The sequence below is a fragment of the Punica granatum genome, chromosome 3 (genome assembly GCF_007655135.1).
Source record: "Punica granatum isolate Tunisia-2019 chromosome 3, ASM765513v2, whole genome shotgun sequence".
Taxonomy (NCBI): domain Eukaryota; kingdom Viridiplantae; phylum Streptophyta; class Magnoliopsida; order Myrtales; family Lythraceae; genus Punica; species Punica granatum.
The window spans coordinates 34,591,254-34,615,629 of NC_045129.1; the positions used below are offsets into that span (position 1 = coordinate 34,591,254).

General features: G+C 30.9%; 1 protein-coding gene across 1 annotated transcript; it reads left to right on the forward strand.

Moving 5' to 3' along the window:
- The first annotated feature begins 19,510 nt into the window (after window positions 1-19,510).
- On the forward strand, window positions 19,511-24,045 carry LOC116200153 (E3 ubiquitin-protein ligase ORTHRUS 2). The gene is made up of 9 exons (XM_031530874.1): window positions 19,511-20,270; window positions 20,481-21,016; window positions 21,671-21,796; window positions 22,023-22,122; window positions 22,197-22,258; window positions 22,372-22,474; window positions 22,618-22,756; window positions 22,843-23,057; window positions 23,343-24,045. Exons 1-9 carry the CDS (start codon window positions 19,827-19,829, stop codon window positions 23,664-23,666), a joined length of 2,049 nt encoding a protein of 682 aa, XP_031386734.1. The 5' UTR covers window positions 19,511-19,826; the 3' UTR covers window positions 23,667-24,045.
- The last annotated feature ends 331 nt before the right edge of the window (window positions 24,046-24,376 follow it).

Below are 24,376 nucleotides of genomic sequence, written 5' to 3' on the forward strand. Positions count from 1 at the left end.
AAATAATGATTATGTTCTTGAATTGTGGTAAAAGTAATGAATAATTTAGAGAATTTAGTATTAAAAATTGAATTGATTGATTAAAAAATTGAAGAAAAATGGAAAAGTAATGATTGTGTTGTTGAATTGAAGATAAATGGAGTAGAGTTAAAAAAAAATTTGAAATCAAACGGGTAATTTTTCTTATTTTAATAACATTTTAAGATACTTCTGTAAAATGAGGGCATATTCATACATGAGAGATCTATGTGAGTATTAATATTAATATTTATCTCTATCTAGAAAAAGTTTGATATTTAAAATTTGTCGCAAGTCGACCAATTTCTCAATGAGGCCATGTAATTTCTAAGCAAACGGATGTAATGAAATAATTTGATAGCCGGAAGTTGCGTTATAACCAATGTTAAGTAGATCAAAATGTTACTCAAACTGTGTATAGAAAAGTACATCGATGTTGTTTTCTATATAGCACAATCTATCTACTAGGACGTCGCGTTATAACCAATGTTAAGTAGTTTAAAATGTTACCCAAATTGTAAAGTACATCGATGTTTTTCATATAGCATGATTTATTTATCATCATGGAGAATGGTTTAATAGTTCCAAACTTACTCCAATATAATTTAGCGAAAGAAAAACTTACTTCAATGTGATTTAGAGACCCCTAAGTCTCAAGTTCGATTACCCTCGAGGATATATGTTAAGGTGAACTATTTGGCTTGGGCTTTTGGTCATTTTTTACTTCTGTAAACTATATTAGGTCCATGGTTGTACTACACTGACGGAACCAGTACTTATACTGATTGTTCGGTTCGTCCGATATGTTCGCGGTTGAACATGAGAGCCTGAATATTACGTAGCAGAGGACGACAATGTTACCATCAATACTGTCCACCCAATTATTCATAAAAAAAATAACACAATCCATCTAGCTTGTCGATTTCCACAAATTTTTAGTTTTCTACTATGTTCAGGAAATGGTAGTGGAAAAATAAATTGTTATTTTCGACAATATACTCTATATACATACATACATATATATATATATATATATTTGATTGAATGCTCTATAAATAAATTATGAATACGTTTACACATACGTCTTCTATTTCAGACATTGATTGTGCTCGTGAATATCATGATATGTTGTATATATATTTATTTGTAGAATCAACAAGTTAGGAGCCCATGGGAGGAGCTATATGTAATTATGCAAACTACGATTTTGATCCATCCACCACCGTTCAGGAGTGATAATTATTGGCACAATAATGATTATTTTCAATAATATGCTCTATGTAATAATTCATCTAACATGATAAGAGCTCATGGTGATTTATTTGGTACTTTCATTTCAAATATTTCATATTTCATATTATATATCGCGAATAACAAAAATATTAAATATTTAAATTAAAATATTAAATACTTAAACATCAAATGTGTCACCGTTACTCATTTTGTGTCAGAATTTTTGTGAATGCATTTTGATATTGAGAAAAATGTAAAAAGATAAGTATTATAGATTCCACTGAATAATTTAATAGGCACTAGATAGAGGCTTACATATCATAATACATTTTATTATGAGTTATTCTCACCTAATATTATTTTCTTCATTATAGACATTATAGCTTTTGACTTCTTCATTTTAGCATGTGATATTAAAATTCCAAGAAATGTATATTTTTCAGAAAGGACTTAGGATTATCCCCATACACTTTCTAGCTTCGAACCAACGGTGACGTGGAACGGTGAGTTGAGTGACAAGACAGGATATTCATAAAGAAATCATACTTTTTAAAGGTGTTGTCTTTCTTGTCGTTATGTCATATAGTGATTTTCACTTTTTTATATTATAAAATATAACTAGTACTTATCCAAAAATATAACCAGTCGATAGATGATCAAAGAAAAATATTTACACATATGGCATATAAATAAATGTAGATAGAAAGAATATGTATATTCAAAACCATATATTTGACCAAGTAAACATAATAAACACAATGAGCTATAATGAGGCATTGTATAAGTGTTAGGGTATTGGAAAATTATAATGGAAAAAATTAGGTATTGTATTGGCACATTAAATTTTAAAAATATTGCATATTTTGAGGAAATCTTATTAATTATAAAAAAATATATTTTAAAATTTTAATCATATATTATTACATAAATATGAACAAATAGCTAAAATAAGTTGAATATGAGACAAACAAAATATTATAAATGTTCATTAAAATGAAATTGAAATATCAATTCAATTCAATATCGAGCTGAGAGTTTCGTATTTTAATTTTATGTGCATTCTCTTTTTCCTTATCAATTTTTATTAATAGATAGATTTATAATTTCGAAATATCGCATATTAAACATTACACTTTCCCCTCTTAACTAATAATGTTTTTTGGGACTCGAAATTATAATTAATTAAAACTACTTATCACTCAATATTTTTAAAGCATCGCGCTGAAGCCAAAAAAACTAAGAATGAAAATTATAAAGCAACATAAATAAATGGGAAATAGGCTATGCTCTTTCCACATCTTCGAAGAATGGCTAACAGACAAGAGAGTTCGTGATTCGCGAGGGCACTCAGCATAAACAATTAAACGTGTGTCGCCTTCCCCATAAATCTTGTCTTACAACCACTAACGCTTTGTTTGATTTTGAAATTAGATAGGTAATCAATTTTACTTTATTTTGTGAAATGAAAAAACTAAAAAGCAATTATTGTTTATTTTGATGAATATATAAATGTGTAAGAAAAAAAATATAATATATATAAATATGAAAGTAGACATATGATTTATATTAAAAAAATTAATTATAACAATAGTTAGAAAAAAATATGAGTGATAAATTATTATCAAATGAGATAAAAAGATAAATCAATAATAATTATAGCGTTGAATTTGGAGAAAAATAAAGTTGTGCTAGGTAGAATAATGATTTTATTTAAGAACAAATGCAAGCTAACCTATCTTTGAATATAAGTGCTTGTCATTCAAAATAATACCATAGCTTATTATTTTCATCATCTACGTTCAAATCCATGGGTCGCACGGGCTTATTTTTTAATAATTACATTTCACAATTATTAAAAATAAATTTATTTTTTATAATTAGAAGAATTAAGAATTTCAAATGATAATCTTAAAATATTAAGCATTGTTAATACATGATACATTCTTATGATCAACAATTTTTTATAATTTATGCATATGCATAAATAATTATTTTCTTAGCCATAAATATTCTAATATCTATTTTTTATTAAGTTAATTTGTTGTTTAAGGATTATTACAGGTTTTTTTAGGCGAAAAAGAATTCAACATATGGACTCTCCCCAGCGACATTGCCTGGGGGTTATAGAAACATATTGTTACACTAGTCTAGTCCTTTGCGCATGTTGCTTGATCGCAGCCCAACTCGATGCTCTTCCTCGACGATATATGACTTGTCAAAAATTTTTCTTCCTGTATGACTATAAGTTTATTAAATTAGTTTCTGCTAATTTTTTTAGATTAATAGTATTACATAATGTTCTCTTGAATGCTGCATAAAGTGATCATATATAGAATTTTCAAAAACACAAATTTACAGGAAGCACAAACTATGAATTTGCTATATTTTAAGTGTTTTTTAATTCCAAAAATTAAATTTTTTTGGAGAAGTACGAAAGTTAAAATTAATTATTCCTAATTTTTAATATTACATAAACTGAAACACGTTTATTATTATTCGAGTGAGTTTTATTATACGTATAAATATTTGTATTTATAAAACGTTTGCTATACTATAAGCATTTTTTAGTTTTGAAAATCGAATTATTTTTTAAATATTTAATTACATTAACATAATAGCATTTATTACTATTCAAGTGAATTTTTACTTATATAAATAGATTCTTGGTACAAATGGGGTACCTTCTTTTCTTTTTTTGGCTAACAGGATTAGAGATATTTAGACTTGACCTGACTAATCTCATTGAGCCCATGGACACCCTGTAGACTCACGGAATGGATAATCAATTGGAGACTGTGCAAAGTGATTCCAAATTAAGGAATTCAAACTTAGGTGGAGAGTATGGTAGACTACTCACACAATTCCCAAATCAAATCCTCTTGAGGTTAAAAGGACGAAATCACTATCCACTTCATAAATCAGTATATATATATAAAGTAGAATTGGAGCATTTAATGAAGTGCTTTAATAAAAATGTAAATGTAAACTAATTTGGTTATATAAATATATACAATGAGTAATTGCACTTATGGTTTAAAAAGTTTCGGAGACGTTAATTATTGATCTAAAATGTTTTTTCTGTTACTTATTGGTCCACGAAGTTTTAAAACCATTTCAATGCAGCGCATTCTGTCATCTCTGCCTTAACGCCGTTAGCTATTGCTGACATGCCATGTAAAGTGTCACTTTTGTCACGTGGAACCAATCATAGTGCGTCTGTTATTAATGAAGATACGAAATCTGAAAATTTCAAATAAAAAATACAGGAAGTAATAATAAAAAAATCTTTTTTTTGAAAAAAGATGCTATCTTTCCTCTCTCTCTCTCTCACTTCTTCCCTCCTTTCCTATCTATCTCGTCTCTCTCTTCTCTCTCTCCCCTCTTTCCCCTCTCTCGTCTCTCTCTTTACTCAAAGTGAGAAACAAGAAGACTCAATAAAACCCAACAAAAATCAATAGCGGAGATGGAGATCAAGAGAGAGTTCCGGTGAATCAAGATCTCCTCTCCTTCGATTCTTAATCTTCTTCTCCGAGCTGAATTTTCAAATTCTAAACACTCATACTTGAATTCAATCATATTAGCGTCCGATTCATTCGATCTATCGCGAGGAAAAAAAAAAGATTGAAACTCAAATCCTCATATGAGAAAAGATTGAAACTGATATAATGCACATTTGTTCCTATTTAATTTTGAATTCCCAACTTAAAAAAAAAAAGAAGATTCAACTGAGAAAGGGAGAGAGAGGAGAGCATTGATCTGTAGACCTTGCTTTGAAAATGTAAACTAGAGAATGAAACGGGCGACTAGAAGCCCATTCGATTCCCCCATTCCTAATGAGACCGAACACTTATCGTCGCTGTCTGTCTATCTGCAGGGGAGAACTCCGAAGTGGCGGTGTAGCTGGAAGGAACGGTAGGGTGAGAGACCGGGCGATGGGAGGGGTAGGGGAGGGTAAGGGTGTCGGGATGGTGACCGGGGGGGCATCATGACCACTGGGGAGAGGGAGCTACTGGAGGGGGAGGAGGAGGAGGCATGGACAACGGAGGCAGCAGAGATGGGGTTGGGCAGGGGGCTAGACTTGGAGCGGTCGGCTGAGGCAAAGAAACTGACCTGACGGACCTTGGGGTCGATCACAGGGTGGGGGTTTTTGCGAGTAAAGGGAGAGAAACGAGAGAGAGAGGGGAGATTGAACAAAGAGACGTGATAGATAGGAGAGATAGAGAGAGTGAGGAGGGAGAAGTGAGATAGATTAGAGAATGTATTTTTTTCAAAAGAAGTTTTTTTATTTTCTTTATTTCTTTATTTTATGTATTTTTTACTTGAAATTTTCATATTTTATATATTCATTGATGACGTAGAACACTATAATTGGCTCAACATGACAAAAGTGACACATATACTCCGCCTCAACAATTGCCGATGGTATCAAGTCAGAGATGACGAAATGCACTGCATTGAAATAGTTTTGAAACTTCGTGTACCAATTAGTAACAGAAAAATTTTTTTGAACCAAGGAGTAATATTTTGAAACTTTTTAGACCCTAGGTGCAATTAACCTATATAAACACATATAAAAGTTTACAATTCGCAGGTACAATATTATACCTATAAGTATAATGGTTCTTATTAATGCTCTGTATGGCAGAATATATTATAATAAAGTATTATAATTAACATTGGAGATTTAAAAATTAATTAAAAATTATTAAAGGTTATTTTTATAAATTATATGAAACTTTATTCTTTACCAAAAAATTAACAAGTTATTTAAGTGTTGTTTGCTATATGCGGTATTTTATTTAAAACTATAATAATAAAATGAGATAATAAAAATTACTAGTATAAAATGAAGTAAAAAATTACATGAATGGACTAACCTTTTTATTGGATTAAAGTATCAAATATTCTTAAAATTAATATTACATAGCTGTATGTTTTATCTTTATAGAAGTTAATAGGATGATGAAAAGATAAAAATATATAACATCAAAATCATAAAACTAATATATTGCTTGACAAATATTGATGTATTTAGCATCTATCTATAGCTATATATAAGTAAAATTGACTCCCACAAACATCTATATCTATATATATAAGTAATATTGACTCCCGAAAACATTTAAAGGGTTACGGTTAATAAGGTTAGAATTGTCAAATTGCTTCATTTATTAATATTTTTTGTAATTTTTTAAAATTCGAAAAAAAAAACAAAAAGGAGTTTATCTATTTTCATTATTGATATAATTGGAGAATCATATTTTGATTATTGAATTCATATATCCATACTCTCTATACATAGTAGAATATACTATTTAATGTGTATAAGAGCAAGCTCCTGCAAATTAATATAATGTAGAAAATTGTTAATCAAGAAGTGATAAATACAAAAATCGCTTTCTAGATAGAATCAAATGTAATACATAGATTAATATATATATATATATATATAGAGAGAGAGAGAGAGAGAGAATTCATCTAATATTTTTAATATAAATGACAATGCATAATATCATAAATACGACAAATTTAAATGTTCAAAGTAATATAATCTGAAAATTTAATAATTAAGAACTGATAAATGTAAAAATCGCTTTCTAAATAGAAGTCAATCCGATATGTAGATTAATATATATATATATGATCCAGCTAAAAGTTTTTTTTTTATAAATGACAATGCATAATTTCATAAATATAACAAACAAATTAATATTATTCAAATTATCAATATAATAATTCATTAATTAAATGACTTGAAAGCAGGTTTGATTTGCAAAAATATGAATAAATGATTGATTTGAGTTTCAAACTAATCATTTATTTTTATTAAATAGAAATGTTGTTAAAATGTGATCAACAATTCGCATAAAAATGATAATATTTATATGATAATGAACATGTGCAATGCACGGGATAAAATACTAGTTAAAATGTAACATTCGTGCATCGCATTGACTAGTTTTATATGAATGGGGAATTTAATTTGATCATTTTCTCTCCCTTTATTTTCCTATTAATATTCTTTTGTCCATTTGCCTTTTTTCTTCGTTTATGGTGAAATCGTAATCCAATAAGATATTGTCATACTTAAGAAAATTTTGGATTTTCAAGAACATAGAAATTTATGCGCAGACATAATTAAAATGGGAAATTGCATTTTCGCTAATATTGAATGGTTCAATACAACGAATATTAGCGTCTTATATATATATATATATAAATTCCGAGGAAAACCAATTTGGAGTACTTATTATATGCCTATCCAACATACTAGAAAAATGAGGCCCATGCGATTTACAATGACATGAGTTCTGACTAATCTATGGCTATGGTTCTCGTATCAAAATCTATAGTTGAACGGATAAGTCCGATCGAGCAATATCAACAAGCTATATATATGAGTATGCATGAGCTTGTTCTAGATACAATTCACAGCGTTTCTTGGAGAGATTTATAATGTTTTCTTCTAGGATAAATGAAGATTATTATAATATCAAATTACTCAATGTAATTGTTAGTAAGAAATTTACTTCAAGTAGCAAACTTATTTTGGCGCCATGTCCTCTCCTTTATCATTATGTATATATTGTACCGGTGAGCTGCGCTACTCTCGTACTGAAAAAGAAGATAATCGGAAAAGTGCTCATATTTTGAAAGGATCGTTAGACTATACGAAATAATTTAAAATGAATCATGACATTGTAAGTTACAAAAAGAGGATTTGATCAATCACATGTATGCTCTTTTTATATATATATATATATATATATAAGTAATCAAATATATGCTCTTGTATATAAGTAATAGTTGATATTTAGGGTTAGTTTGTTTTGGGGAAAGTGTTTACATGAAAGTAAAGTCCTCATTTTCTTACACTTGATAACACAAAAATCATTGGTCAACAGGAAAATACTTTCCCTTTGATCGGAAATACGAGGCAAAATTTTGGAAAATAAATTCCTTTTAAAGATAAGAAAAATCATTTTTCTCGCTTATACTCTCTTTCTCTTTCTTCACCTTACACCTTTTCCTTCCTCTCACTTTCGTTTCTAGCTTTACTTTTCAATATACACGACCAAATATATATAGGAAAATTCCGAGAATTCATTTTCCGTGGAGTTTATTTTTTGTAAGAACATATTTTCTTTGAAACAAATGGAGTGTTAGGTGTACTTTAAATGGTATTCAATAGAGGTATAATTATTTTTTGTTGAAGGAATTTCTATTTTGTGCATTTCTTATTATTTTTCTATCTTTTTTTATAAATTAACTTGGTAATTTTTTATTATTATTTAAAGTTGGGAGTAGATTATAGGAAAGTTGAGAGAGGTAGTTACTCCATCTAGGAGTGAGGAGGGCCACATCCAAGGATAATAATTATTTCAAAACTCTATTTTTTTTTAGATTTAATTATTGATTTGTTCTCTAATATATTTAAGATATTTCTGTAAATTCCTTAAGGATATTCTTGTAAATTCAAGTGTTGGGAGCCTTTCCATTTATTATAATTAGAGTTTGGACCTGCCCTATCCGCGGTGGCGCACAATAAAAAAAATAGAAAAATCAAACAGGGGAATGGGAAGAGGCCTCCATGTGCACGAGGGAGGGGAGATCGTAAAAATGAAAGTGCAAGGGGAGTGAAGATACTACATGAGGAGAAAGTAGAAAAAGAAGAAAGAATAGAGAGGAGAGAGAAAAAGGCAGTTGATATTTAATTTATTATTTTAACCCTTATTATGAGGTCTATTATTTTTAAGCGGTTCGATCGAGGATAATTTAGGCAATTCATTAAGGTAACTGTCAAAGGGGACACCAAGTTCTCCCATTATATATATAGTGCAGATATAGATATAGATATACATAAATCGTAATTTTAACACCTTAATTTTATATATCCAAATAATAACTTAGATGTCAAAAAATATAAATTTTGGTAATCTAAATGTTACGTTAAGCATTTCAACCAACATTGAAGGGATTAATTTTGAGCATCTTGCTAACAAAAAAGTTTGAATTTGAGTGAGAAAGACCGATTTGGCGTATTTTGAAAAGCATGAAATTTTCATCTTATTGATTGAATTTGCAGAGATTACTGGTTATTAATTATCACATGTCCATGTATGACTATCAAGAACAATTGACAATAGTACAAAGTTAACGGACTTTGTATTAATCATCACATGTCCATGTATGACTATCAAGAACAATTGACAATATTACCAAGTTAACGGACTTTTCCAAAGCCTGTATTCCATTGCATTCTTGGGAATTATCATGACATATGGCTGTTGATAATCAATTTATCACTTTTCCAAAGCCTGTTTCAATAAGTAGGAGCAAAGACACTTTTGGTCATTAATTTCTATGGATTTTGCCATTCCATTCTAAACTTATATTTTGTCATTCTTATCCTCAATGTTTTGTATTTTTTATCGTTTCAATAGTCCATTTTTTTTTACAAAAAAAGACATTTTTGTCCAAAAATTAATTTTTAATAATCGATTTCCCCCATATAATTGGATGAGAAATATCTTTTATGACAAAAAATGGACAGCCAAACCAACAAAATAAGAATGCGAATCATCGAGGACAATGATGACAAAAAATAAATTTAGAAAGAAAAAGCAAAATGGCCAGAGATTGAGGACTAAAGATATATATTTTTTTACTAGATATTTATCATTTTATAGTTGCATGAATAAAAGAAATGCTCAACTGTAAGACTCCCGTCAAAACCTAGCAGAGTATGAGGAAAAAGAAAATGTATTTTTTCTAGTACATCATATGAGCCAAATAGAATATAATATTAGCACTTGCGCTTTGCGCGGATGATAATATAATGTTACTTGGTTTTTAGAACTGCGCATTGCACGAACTCTATAAATAAAAATTTAGGGTAGAAAATTCCATTTATTTATAATATAAGGAATTGAATTCAATAATAGTTATCAATGCGGATATTATAGCAACAAACATATATAACATACAAAATTTATTTTACACTATAAAAATTTAATACAATATGAAAATACTTAACGTAATTTAATGTTCTTCATTATTTTCACTTTTACGTGCTATTTTACGTTTACTTTTTACATATTTGACGATATTTTTGTTCTTAGAAAAGCACCATATGAATCCTTTTAAATCCTATGAAGATTACATGAATCATATTATAATAAAAAAATATAGGTAACTTTAAAAGTGAACATTTTTTTAGATTTATATATTAATTATAATGACAATACATGTATAGAATTATATAAAATGAAACATTGCGTTATATTCAGTAATATAAAAAATTCAAATGAACTAACGAACACATAATTTTTTTATACATCTAAACAAATATACAATCACTTGTCTACAAATAATTATTTAAAACAATTACCAATTTCCATATATATGTATATGTAAATGTATAGATATTTCTAGAACATATATATTTTATTTTATTATTTGAAAAATATTTTATTAATGTAAATTAATTGTATATATTTTCAATTATGTCACTGCACTTGTATTCAAGTTTATATAAAAACTTATGAATTAAAAATTTGCATTATATTTCAGTAATATAAAAAAATTGAATAAACTAACAGACATAGACTTTTTTGTATGTCTTAACAAATATACGATCACTTGTCTATCAATAATTATTTAAACAATTACCAAAGTAGATTTTCATACGTATATATATTTCCAGAATATATATGTTTATTTTACTATTTATTTATTTGATAAATATTTCGTTAATGTGAATTAATTATATATATTTGCAATTAGACCACTATTTAAAGCACTTGTATTCAAGTTTATATATATAGATTGTATATATTTACAATTAGATCATTATTTAATGCACTTTTATTCAAATTCATATAAAAGTTTATGAATTAAATAATTGCATTGTATTTCACTACTATCAAAAATTCAAATAAAGAAACAAAATATATATATCCAAAACGTATGTATTTTATTTATTTATTTATGTATTTATTTGATAAATATTTTGTTAGCATGAATTAATTATATATATATATATTTACAATTAGGCTACTGTTTAATGCACTTGCAATCAAGTTTATATATGAGTAGTTTATTGGAGCTGTGCATTGTACATATTTCATAAAGAAAGTTTTATTATAAAAAATTAAATATGAAAGCAATAATTGTTACGAACGTATAGTTTATACTAACATGTAAATTTTTATATTATATAAATTTTAATACAATAAAATCAAACTTGTGACATAAGAATATATATCAAATATATAACAAAAATTCTATGAGTAAATAATTCACATAATATATATATCATTGCAATTATCAAATTAATTTTTTTAGAAAATCAATTAGTTTTAATACTTTTAGATAAAATCATCAGTTTAATTTGATGACATAGTAATACTTTTATTACGTATCAAAACTTTTAAACTTCATCATTTGCTTAGATAATGACTTACGTTTTATAAATTTGAATACTTTTAGGTAAAATGACCTATCTACCTATATAAGAATTGAGATTTTGTAAGAATAACTATGAGTGTGTTTGGATTGAGAGTTGAGTTGAGTTGAGTTTTGGTTTAATTGGTTTGTAATGATTGTATTGTTGAATTATGAGAAAAAGTGTGAAAAAGTAATAAATAATTGAGAGAAAATAATGATTAAATAATGATTGTGTTGTTGAATTGTGAAAAAGTAATGAATAGTTGAGAGAATTTAATATAAAAAATTGAATTGAATGGTTAAAAATATTTAAAAAATAAAAAAAGTAATGATTGTGATGTTGAATTAAAGAAAAGTGAAGTTGAGTTGAGTTAAACATTATTCCGAAAACAAACACACCCTATAATTCTTTTAAATTAATTTTAAGTTTATATAATTATAAATGATTCTTTACTCTCTTAAAATTATGGATATATTTATTTATTAGTGCAATTATTAAAATATACTTCTTTAAATATTTTTTTTTATATTCATACATTATTATTAATTATAATATCAACGATTATCATTTAATTTCTATATAGTATCTATATATTTGTATATAAATTTGACAAGGCTCACCACCAAAGGTGATGATCTGGTTTGGTAACCCCGAGGTCTCAGGTTCAAATTTTCTCAATGTAATTGCATCAAAACAATTCCTAGAAGTGTGTTCTTCTCTTCGACTCAGGAGACACCGATTTTTGTGAACTATATTAAGTCTTTAGTGATGTTACGTTGACGGGGTTAGTGCTTGCGTTAGTTATTCAGTTCATCTGATATGTTCGCAGTTGAACACGAGTTTTAACATTGCATGGTAGGGGGTATCAAGGTTGTTATCACTTCTGCCCGCCTTATCACCTAAAAAAAATGACAAACCCTAATCAATAGGGGTAAAATGGTAAAACCATTACTAATTCCTACATTAACATGCCATATAGAAATTAAATGATAATAGTTAATATTTTAATTAATAACAATATATGAATATATAAAATATTCAAAGAAATATGAATTAATATTTCAGTTAATTACTATCATATCGTTAATGAGTAAATATATTCATTATTTTAAAATTTTAGATAATCTTCTATATAAATTTAAATTAATTTAACAAATTTTAAGAATTATAGCTGATCTTATAAAAGTTTAACTAAGTAAATCAATCATCCAAGTGATTGGGTCATTTTATTTAATACTGTTCAAATTTATAAAACTTAATATATGAAATATAAGTTATAATAAAGTACAAGCGAATAATGAAACTTGATATTATTCTTTCATAAATAAAAACTATAGATTTTATCTAAAAGTATTCAAATTCTGAATTAATTTTCTTATAAATTAAATTGATAATTGCAATAATGTATATATTACATGAATTTCTTATTAAAAACTTATGATACGTCTTTGATATATATTTTTCTATTACAAGTATGAATTTACCGCATTAAAATTTAGGGTAAATTGCACCGATGGTCCAAAATGTTTTACAAATGTTTTATGATGGTCCAAAAAGTTTTTTTCGCTACATGATGGTACAAGATGTTTCAAAGTTGTTTCATGACGGTACAAACCGTCAACTCGAGCTGACGCCGTTAACATTTTGCTGTCGTGGCGCGTCCTATGTGCCACTTTTGTTACGTGGAACCAATTATAGTGCGCCACGTCATTTAAGACAAAATAAAATTTTAAAAAGTCCAAAAAATACAAAAAATAATTAAAAAATACAAAAAAAGAGTAAAAAGGGTAAATTGCACCGGTGGTCCAAAATGTTTTACAAATGTTTCTTGATGGTCCAAAAAGTTTTTTTCGCTATATGATGGTACAAAATGTTTCAAAGTTGTTTCATGACGGTACAAACCGTCAACTCGAGCTGACGCCATTAACATTTTGCTGACGTGGCGCGTCCTATGTGTCACTTTTGTTACGTGGAACCAATCATAGTGTACCACGTCATTTAAGATAAAATAAAATTTTAAAAAGTTCAAAAAAAACAAAAAAAATTAAAAAAATACAAAAAAAAGAGTAAAATTTTTTTTCAAAAAAATAAAAATTTTAAAATTTTGAAAAATTTAAAATTATTTTTAAAAACATTTAAAATTTTTTCAAAATATACAAAAAATACAAAAAAGAGAGTAAAAATTTAGAAAAAAATAAAAAAATTATTTTAAAATTTCGAAAATTTTAAAATTATATTTAAAAAATTTAATTTTTTAAAAATTTTTAAATAATTTTTTATTTTTAAAAATAATTTAAAATAATTTTATAAAAATTAAAATATAATATTAAAATTATTTAAAATTTAAAATTTAAATTTTAAATTAAAAGTTTAAAATTATTTTTACAAGTTTTTAAAATTTAAAATTATTTTTAAAAGTTTTAAAATTTTAAAATTTTTAGAATTATTTAAAATTTTTAGGCCACGTCAGCAAGCAGGTGACACGTAGTAGCTACGTCAGCGTCGGCTTGACGGCGTCAAGCTCGAGTTGAAGGTTTGTACCATCATGAAACAATTTTGAAACATTTTGTACCATCATGTAGCGAAAAAAACTTTTTTGGACCATCATGAAACATGATGGTACAAAATGTTTCAAAGTTGTTTTATGATGGTACAAACCGTCAACTCGAGCTGACGCCGTTAACATTTTGCTGACGTGGCGCGTCCTATGTGTCACTTTTGTTACGTGGAACCAATCATAGTGCGTTACGTCATTTAAGACAAAATAAAATTTATAAAAAGTCCAAAAAAATACAAAAAATAATAAAAAATACAAAAAAAGAGTAAAAATTAAATAAAAAAATAAAAAAATTATTTTAAAATTTTGAAAAATTTAAAATTTTATTTAAAATTTTAATTTTTTAAAAATTGTTAAATAATTTTTTATTTTTAAAAATAATTTTAAATAATTTTATAAATATTAAAATTTAATATTAAAATTATTTTAAATTTTAAATTTTAATTTTAAATTAAAAGTTTAAAATTATTTTTAAAAGTTTTTAAAATTTAAAATTATTTTTAAAAGTTTTTAAAATTTAAAATTATTTTTAAAAGTTTTAAAATTTTTAAATTTTTCGAATTATTTAAAATTTTTCGACCACGTCAGCAAGGAGGTGACACGTAGTAGCCACGTCAGCGTCGGCTTGACGGTGTCAAGCTCGAGTTGAAGGTTTGTACCATCATGAAACAACTTTGAAACATTTTGTATCATCATGTAGAGAAAAAACTTTTTGGACCATCATGAAACATTTGTAAAACATTTTGGACCACCGGTGCAATTTACCCTAAAATTTATACAATATAGAAAATATATTTTTATATGTTAATATAAACTATAAATTAAAGTACTCGAATTTTGAATTAATTTTCTCAGATATCAAATTGCTGAGTGCAATGATTTATATATTACATGAATTTCTTATTTAAGTAATTTTGTTATATCTTTGATATATTCTTCTATTATAATTCTAAATTTTACCGAATTAAAATCTATACAATATAAAAATAATTTTTTCACATATTAATATAAACTATAAATTAAAGTACTCAAATTTTGAATTAATTTTCTGGAAAATTAAATTGATAATTGCAATAATGTACATATTACATGAATTCTTCATTTAAGAACTTTTGATATATCTTTGATATATATTCTTCTATTACAAGTCTGAATTTTTCGCACAAAAACTTACATAATATAAAAAATAAACTTATTACATGTTAATATAAACTATAAATTCACATCTAAACTTTCATAGTAAATTTTTTCATAAAATCCATGCAATGCACGAATCCAGCAAACTAGTATTAGCATATGAATCAGTAAGGGATTTATATATATATATATATATATATATATATAGTAAAGAAACCAAAAAGTTGAATCAAAACACCAAACCAGATTAAATCGACCAAAAAAGCACCAAACCTGTAGAACCGGTTCTAATTTGATGCGGCTTTTAGCCAAAATTCGATTCAATTAATGACTTCTTATATTAAAATTAGTTAACCACAGTTCACTGAACTGAACCATTTTAATTAAATTTATAATTAAAAATTTTAAAAATACTGAAATAACTAAACTAAAATGACTAAAATAACATTTTTAAGAAATAAATTAAAAAATTAAACAAGAAAATGCTAAAGTCCACTGAAATTGACATTAATTTGTGGTTCGACTCGTAAAAATTGTGTCCAATTGAGCAAAGACCATTTAATTTAATTTGATTTTAATATTGAAAAAACTCTATTAATCAAAACATTTATATTTTGTTCATTTTTACAACTAAGGTATGTCTTGCTCTTTTTTTTCCCCTCTCGATTATATGGTATGCTCAAATTTTGGTATGCGCGGCTTTACGAATTAGGGCGCGCCAGAAACATTTGCCATTTTTATTTTCCGAAATTCTCTATAAAAAAGGCACTCGAGTCATCGCATTCTATTTGTGCCTTTTCCATTCAGACTCTGAGCGATCTCGGTGTCTAGACTGCACTTTCGCATCATTCGATTTCGGTCGAATTACCAAAATCTACCATAATGCATATTCGGGCAAGTAGGACGGCTTCTCGCACTGGCAAGAAGCACAATCTTTGAGAATTGTTGTCGTTCTAATGATGGGTAAGAAAATCGAATACTACTCTTATGTAATTTCTCTTGAAGCTCTTCAAGGTTTATCATACAAAGCATTGCAATTTTTTTTAGGATAAATTATTTTTTCGATTATAAGAGGCATAAAGACATAATATAAAGAATTAAAAATTCTAAAGATGTGAATAGTTTTACCTAGGCATCGAATGAGAAATCTCCTGATCATCAGCAAAAGCATAAATCACTGTACAATTCTCTTACTGATGGCATAAATCATTTTAATTGTCATCAAGCGGTTTGCACTTCGCATATTTATTTTGATATTGATAAAATAAATCAAACAAATATGCTTTCAACACTTTAATTAAAAGTCTTGTCGATGTGACATCTTTGTTCATTGCGTATGCCTAGTCCGTCCATACGGAATGGTACTATGGCTAGTTCGCATTAAAGACCTCTTGAATCTTCGTTTCTTTCTTCTTGGCCTAAAGAAAAGATATTTGTGACTCAATCTGTCCTCCGGCGAAAATCTCGATGCCCGTTCACCGGAGATGCAGATATCTCATACCGTAACTGCTTCAAACGCAATTTTCCTCTGGAAAGATTAAAAAAAAAAAATCTACCATTTACTCACTTCATTACCGTAACGATTAGATCCAACTTTTGAAGAAATTAAAAAACGAAAGCAAAAACAATCACATTCCACCTCGAGAACTCATCTGACAAGTCCAAAAAGATTATTATTATTATTATTATTATTTTTTTACTGAGCAAAACTCTCACATATTAACGCACTCAAATAAAATTTGTTCCACAAAAATTTCACCATTTACTCATCTCCAAGTTGTCCATATTTGATCCCAACTCATGACAGAAATTGAAGACAAACGAAAACTTGAAAAATTCACAGCCCACCAATAAAATCTATTTGGTAAGTTAAAATATGAGAAAAACCTTTGTTCCTTCTTAAGAAGAACTCCAATATTAAATAGTCGATTTTTTTTAATGGAACTGCTTTTGTTTGGATGTGGCATATTTACCATGTGCAAACAAAAGCGGTTTCATAAAGAAAACTATTTACTCATCTCAAGTTTGTGATAAATTATACAAATTAAATTTAATTCATTTAAGGAAAATTAAATTAAAGAAAAACCCAAAAAATTCACAATTCACCAATAAAACTCTGATGATAAGCCAAAAAAAGAGAAAATTTTATTTTTTTATGGAGAAAAATCCCAATAATAAATTATGGATTTTTTATGAAAACAAAAGCAGTTCCATAGAATGGAACAAACAAAATTTATCACGTCCAACCAAAAGCAGTTCCATAAAAATCCACCATTTACTCATCTCAATATGTGACAAATTTACACATATTAAATCTAATTCATGATATAAATTTAAAATAAAAAACTCGATTCACAACCTACTAATAAAACCCATTTAATTAGTCAAAAAATGAGGAACTTTGTTTTTATGGAGAAAAACCCCAATATTAAATGGTGGATGTCTTATGAAACTGCTTTTGTCTGTATGTGGCTTATTTACCACTCCAAACAAAAGCAGTTTCAGAAATCCACCATTTACTTTTGTTATCTTTGTGATAAATTACGCATTGAAAACTCACTCGTGATAGAAATTTGAAATAAATAAAACTTGAAAAATTCACAATTAACTAATAAAACTCATTTGGTAAGTAAAATGAGAAAAAAAATGTTTTATATGGAGAAAAACCCCAATATTAAATGATGAATTTTGTTTTATGGAACCATTTTTGTTAGGATGTGACACATTTACCGTGTCCAAACAATAGGCGTTTCCCCAAAAATCCTGTATTTGCTCATCTCATATACGTAATAAATTGCCCAACTCATGACAGAAATTTAAAATAAAGAAAAATTTGGATTTTTTTTTCAATTGCGTTTGTTCAGATGTTGCATATTAAGCCCAAAAATAAGAAATAAAACCATTTTACATTTTCAGGGGGCCAAAACCTCCATATTTACATGGTGACTTTTTTTTTTCATGAAACTATTTTTGTTTGGCAGTGCAAAATTTACCACATCCAAACAAAAGCAATTCCATAAAAATCCATCTTTTAATTACTCATTTCATATCTATGATAAGTTACACTATAATTAAATCCAACTCATGACAGGAATTGAAAACAAAAAAGAACCCAAAAAAATTACAACCCACCAAAAAAAAGAAAACCCATTTGGTAAGTCCAGGAATGAAAAGAAAATAAAATAAAATAAAAACTTTTCTTCTCTTTTCAATTTGAGGTTGTTGGATCCGAATGAGAGACCTAAAACAAAATCTCGGATTAAATGGCAGGTAACTAATGACTTGTTTATTTTTAGGGTTAAAATCACAAAAATTTTAACTTTAATTTTAACTCAACACAATACACAACAAAAAATATATATTTTATAAGGGGGCGTTTAGTTTCAGAGTTAAAATAATTTTGATTTTGATTTTGATTTTGATTTTGATTGTGGAAAAAGACAAATGAGATGGTATTATAAATTTGACTTGGGAAACGTGTGTTTTTGTTGTGTAGTGGGTAGAGTTAAAATCAAAATCATGATTCTAAAATAATTTTATCAAACCAAACAGGCCCTAAGTAAAAAATTTTAACTTTAACTTTAACTTAACACACTACATAACATTTATCATTTTTCACAATCAAAATCAAAGTTATTTTAACTCTAAAACCAAGCGCATCGTAAATAGTAAAGGTGAAAATTTTAGGTCAGATTTCACCATTAATTTGGCAATTCTGTCGGTAATGTAAAATCATTAAAAAAAAAAAAGCAGGGCAATCGCTAACTTGCAGTAGATAAATCATAAATAGGATTTCGATTTCCCCAATTAAAAATTGAATTTTGATTTAATAAAAGTAGGGAAAATGGTGAGCAGAATTTGCCATTCATGGCGTGAAAAGAAAATTCCCGCAAGTGGGAAAAATTTCAAATTGTTGTCTTCTTCCCCCACAAAAATTTATCCATTTCTGCATCGCCCCGCCCAATATAAATACACCCCCTCCCCTTTCCCCCAACTCCACTCCACAGGATCCCATCTCCTCCGCCCCCCCACCAATCCCTGCCGGAGAGAGACACCGAGAACCAGGAAGACCCAGAGGAGGACGAAGGAGGAGGAGGAAGACGATTGGATTGAAGCGTTTGTGGAGAGGAGAGGAAGAAGAGAAGCGGGCAGGGCAAAAAAGAGGATTTTTTATTATTTTTATTATTATTATTCTTTCCGAAAAATTGTCTGTCAGCTTTTGATTTGCTCATTCCCCTTAATTCGCTCGTCGTCTGTCAAGCCTTCGGTTCAAAAATCAAACCCCCTTCTCTCTCTCTCTCTTCTTTCTCTCTCCTCCCTTCTCTCTCTCTATTTTCTTGCTTTGCTTCTCTGGGGGTGTGTGTGAGAGTAGGAGTGTGGTGGGTCTGTTCGGTTTCTCTCTCTCGGTCTGGGGCTTATCGTACGCACGCTATGGCGCACGTTAGCCAGCTCCCCTGCGACGGTGACGGCATTTGCATGGTCTGCAAGGAGAACCCCTCCGCCGAGGAGACCCTCACCTGCAAGACCTGCGCCACCCCATGGCACGTCGGGTGCCTCGCCGCCTCCTCCCGCCCCCCCACCATGGCGGACGCTGCCAGTTGGGAGTGCCCCGACTGCAACTGTGTCGACCCTGTCCCCGTCTCCGCCGCCCCCGGCGGCTCCTCCGACCTCTTGGCGGCGATCCGTGCGATCGAGGCCGACTCCTCGCTCTCCGAGCAGGAGAAGGCCCGGCGGCGCCAGGAGCTCCTTTGTGGTGGCGCGGGCCCGTCCAGCTCCGGCTTCGACCCGAAGAGGACCGTCAACGATGTGCTCGACATCATTGACGGGAGCTTGAACTGCTCCTTCTGTATGCAGTTGCCTGAGCGTCCCGTAACGGTAAAGTCGCCCCCCCATTATCGTTCATATCACTCCGCCATTACTCCTCTCTGTGATGTAGTCCATTGGATTTACCGTTCCTTTACGCCTTCCCCACTCTTCCCTTTGATCATTGAAGCTTCTGCAGGTTGTGTTAATATCCATTTGAACTATTATGACTCCATAGTTCTTGTTGGGTACTGATTGGAACTCTTGTGTTATTGTTTTCAGACTCCATGTGGCCACAACTTCTGTCTGCGATGCTTCCAGAAATGGGTCGGGCAGGGGAAGCGGACCTGCGCGAATTGCAGGAACGAGATTCCAGCCAAGATGGCTTCTCAGCCAAGGATCAACTCAGCCCTTGTAATGGCCATCAGGATGGCTAAGATGGCAAAGTCCAACAATGCTGGCTCGGCTCATGGGAGGCCTCAGCATTTTATCCACAACCAGAACCGACCTGACAAGGCCTTCACCACTGAGAGGGCTAAGAGGGCAGGGAAGGCTAATGCCTGCAGTGGGAAGATCTTTGTCACTGCCCCGCCTGACCACTTCGGACCTATAACTGCTGAGTACGACCCGGAGAGGAACCAGGGGGTCCTTGTTGGGGAGACTTGGGAGGATAGGATGGAATGCAGGCAGTGGGGAGCTCATCTTCCCCACGTTGCCGGGATTGCTGGGCAGTCGTCTTATGGGGCACAGTCTGTGTGCCTCTCAGGAGGGTATCAGGATGATGAGGATCACGGGGAGTGGTTCCTCTACACTGGCAGGTAATGCCCCTTGATAGACTTGTTATTGTTGCTGTTGTGTTACTAATCTTTATACAATCATATGTTCTGGTCTGCTTCTGGTTTCTGACAACATATCCCTCTGTATAAGTAGTAGGGAAATATCGTATGCTAGAATGTAGGTGAATTTGCAGTGTACTTCTGTTGTTCTCGTAAAAGAAAATTGACGATTTGGTGTTATGATGGGATTTTTCATTCTGTTAAAGAGCTGCATTTTTATAGTGTCTCGTTTCATTTAAGAGTATGCTTGATTACACATAACAACAAGAGTTCCGTTATTCGTTTGGTTATTTCTAACAAAGGTATGAGAATTTTCTATTTTTGTACGTTGTCATGTTTCGGTTTATATTAATAGCCCAGTTCTCGATAATGACGTCTGCACACAGTTTAATTGCTTTGAAACTAGCTGCACTGATATGTAATCCTGAATAGCAGTTACTTCTAGCCCGTTTATGCAGATGAATTGTAAATTTACTGTATCTGTGATGGCATTCTACCTTGACTATGATTGTTAATAGTGAAATATTTGGAAACTGTTACATGAAAGCACACTTGAGCTTTACTAGTTACTAAATATTCATGCTGACTTCCCTTCTTTGATATTCCACTAATAGAGTTTAGCTGATCCTTTTGCAGTGGCGGAAGGGACCTAACTGGCAATAGGCGAACAAACTCAGAGCAATCTTCTGAGCAGAAGTTTGAAAAGCTGAATGAAGCTCTTCGTGTCAGTTGCAAGAAAGGGTATCCTGTTCGAGTGGTCAGGTGAGTTTGCATCCGCCAATCTAATAATTGCTGGCAAATTGACTGGATAGTGCTATGAATTCCACGACAGTAATTGCCTAAATCTTTTCTATATTTGGCAAAAGGATTCTATATCAATCACATTGAAAGTTGAAAATCATACTGAATAATTCGCTGCATTTAATATATCATTTTGTTGATTCTTCAGTCGGTGATTACTCTATCCGTTGTTTCATTTTACTGGTAGGTCACACAAGGAGAAGCGCTCTTCCTATGCTGCTGAAGCTGGGGTTCGATATGATGGGGTATATAGGATTGAGAAATGCTGGCGTAAAGTTGGAGTCCAAGTAAGAAATTGATTTCATGAATTGCCTTTGATAATTTGAGGTCTCTTTTACTGATGAAAATACTCCTTCCTTAGGGCTTTATGGTGTGCAGATATCTCTTTGTCCGCTGCGATAATGACCCAGCTCCATGGGCAAGGTCTGTTGTTTCTTGTTATGCTTTCTTCTTTCCCATTTCTCTCCTTTATCCTGTTTATCCTGGATACTGAATCAAATTTAAATTTTGTTATTGCCTTGTTTTTTGATGCACAGTGATGAACATGGAGATCGGCCTAGGCCTATGCCTGTTGTTAAGGAGCTGAATAATGCAATTGATATCACTGAGAGGAAAGGATCTCCTGCTTGGGACTATGATGTAATATTCTCTTACCTTTCTAATCAATTTCTTCTTGCATATTGCTTTCAGAGGCTCTACTGTTTTCATTTCAGTATGGATTAATCTTCTCAGTGAACATTTCTCCTTGTGCACGCTAAAATGTTGTGTATTGGGGTTCTTAGGAAGAGAAGGCCTGCTGGATGTGGAAGAAACCCCCGCCTATCAGTAAGAAGAAGACTTCTACTGGAGTTGATAGTTCAGCAACTGGGAAGGTTAAACGCCGACCAAGAAATATGTCAATTAAGGACAGATTGCTGAAAGGTTTGATTGCTCTTTTTCTTTTTTCCTTTCATCCCATTGATATGAAACATATCTGAAATTAAATGTCTGGTCATTTGAATGTGCAGAATTTAGCTGTCAAATCTGTAGGAAGGTGATGAGTTTTCCAATCACTACCCCTTGTGCTCACAATTTCTGCAAGGCTTGTTTGGAGGGTGCCTTTGCAGGTAAAAGTATCATGAGACAGAGGGGTCGTGAGGGAAGGTCCCTGCGGACGCAGAAGAACATCATGAAATGCCCCGCTTGTACTATTGACATTGCTGACTTCCTTCAAAATCCTCAAGTAATATGTTGAGATTTGTTTTGTATCTATTTCTTTCGTTCCTCAAGTATATAGAGTCATAGACAAGTAATGGAAGCAATCCTACTGTGTATGGAGCTTGAGGATTAAAGTGGTGTCTCTGTTGAGAATTTCTTATTTGCATTTAGGAGCAGCAAGGATGAGAATAATTTGCTCAGTTTTTGTCTGATGGTTATGTTCAAATGTATGAGGTTTCATATTCTTTAGAAAGCGGAAGTCAATTGCTAGTCAAGTCATACCTGATGAGCCTTTTACATCTGATGACAGGTCAATAGAGAATTAATGGACGTGATAGAGACCCTCCAACGCAAATGTGAGGAGGAAGAAAACTCAGAGTCGGAAGAGGAAGGTGAAAGAGCTACAGAGAATCCTGGAGCCGCACCCGAGGATGCTGATGATGATAGCACGGAGGAGATTGAGAACCCTGAGAAGGCTGAGAACAAAAAGACGGAGGACACTGGTGCTGAGACCAATTTAAAGTCCAACCAGAAGGGCAGGAGTTGTGATGACATCAAGGCCGCTGCTGTGGTGGATGCCGGGGTGGCTGCAAACCGTGGGAAGAGGGTCAAAGTGGCAGCTGCTGCGATGTGATTGAGAATCCTTGATTTCGAGCTGGCGCCGAGTAGCTGAGGGAGGACATCTTTTGTTTCCTGTTTCCTTGTTGCATGGTAGATTTTTGGTTCTTGTAGAACTACAGCTTCTAGGTCTTTTGGGGAGTCCTAGAGATAGGGACTCACAGAATATGCCCAGTTGCAGAGTTGATATATCGTCATTCTGCTCTTTGCATATTTTGCTGCTTAGTCGATAGTTTATTAGTCATCATGCTGCATAGTAGCGGACCACAGGTAAATCTCTTTGCATTTATAGGGTAATCGGGTTTACCTTATTTTGTGAAGGATTTGCACTAGGAAGACATCATTGCTTCTCAGAAAAGAGAGCTAATACAATCCTTTTGTTGTGTTCTCTGGCATATCTGTTCTCTGCTGCTGAATGGATTTCTCTCTGTATGTATTATTAGTATTGCTGGATGGAGTTGTGTCCCAACTCATATTGAGATTGACCATTCGAATCAATCAGGGCTAGCACCTTTGTCCTGTTCGAGGGTGCCATGCTTGAGCCAGAGCTTTAGATTGTGGACATCCAGTCTGCAATCTCCAGGGATGGGGTAAGAGTACTCAACTCATAACTCTTCTGCTATTCATCATTTGAAATTGCAAATGAACGAGTATTGAGCCTCTCCATCAACATGTAGGAAATGAGTCCGTGGAAATGTGATACGGAGTAGTTTGATTCGAATCTTC

Bases quoted from the DNA above. Each gene is read 5' to 3' on its own strand.
- LOC116200153 (XM_031530874.1), top strand. From the start codon at position 19,827: ATGGCGCACGTTAGCCAGCTCCCCTGCGACGGTGACGGCATTTGCATG. The intron at 22,475-22,617 runs GTAATATTCTCT...TGGGGTTCTTAG, and splicing joins CTCCTGCTTGGGACTATGAT to GAAGAGAAGGCCTGCTGGAT. The intron at 22,757-22,842 runs GTTTGATTGCTC...TTGAATGTGCAG, and splicing joins TAAGGACAGATTGCTGAAAG to AATTTAGCTGTCAAATCTGT.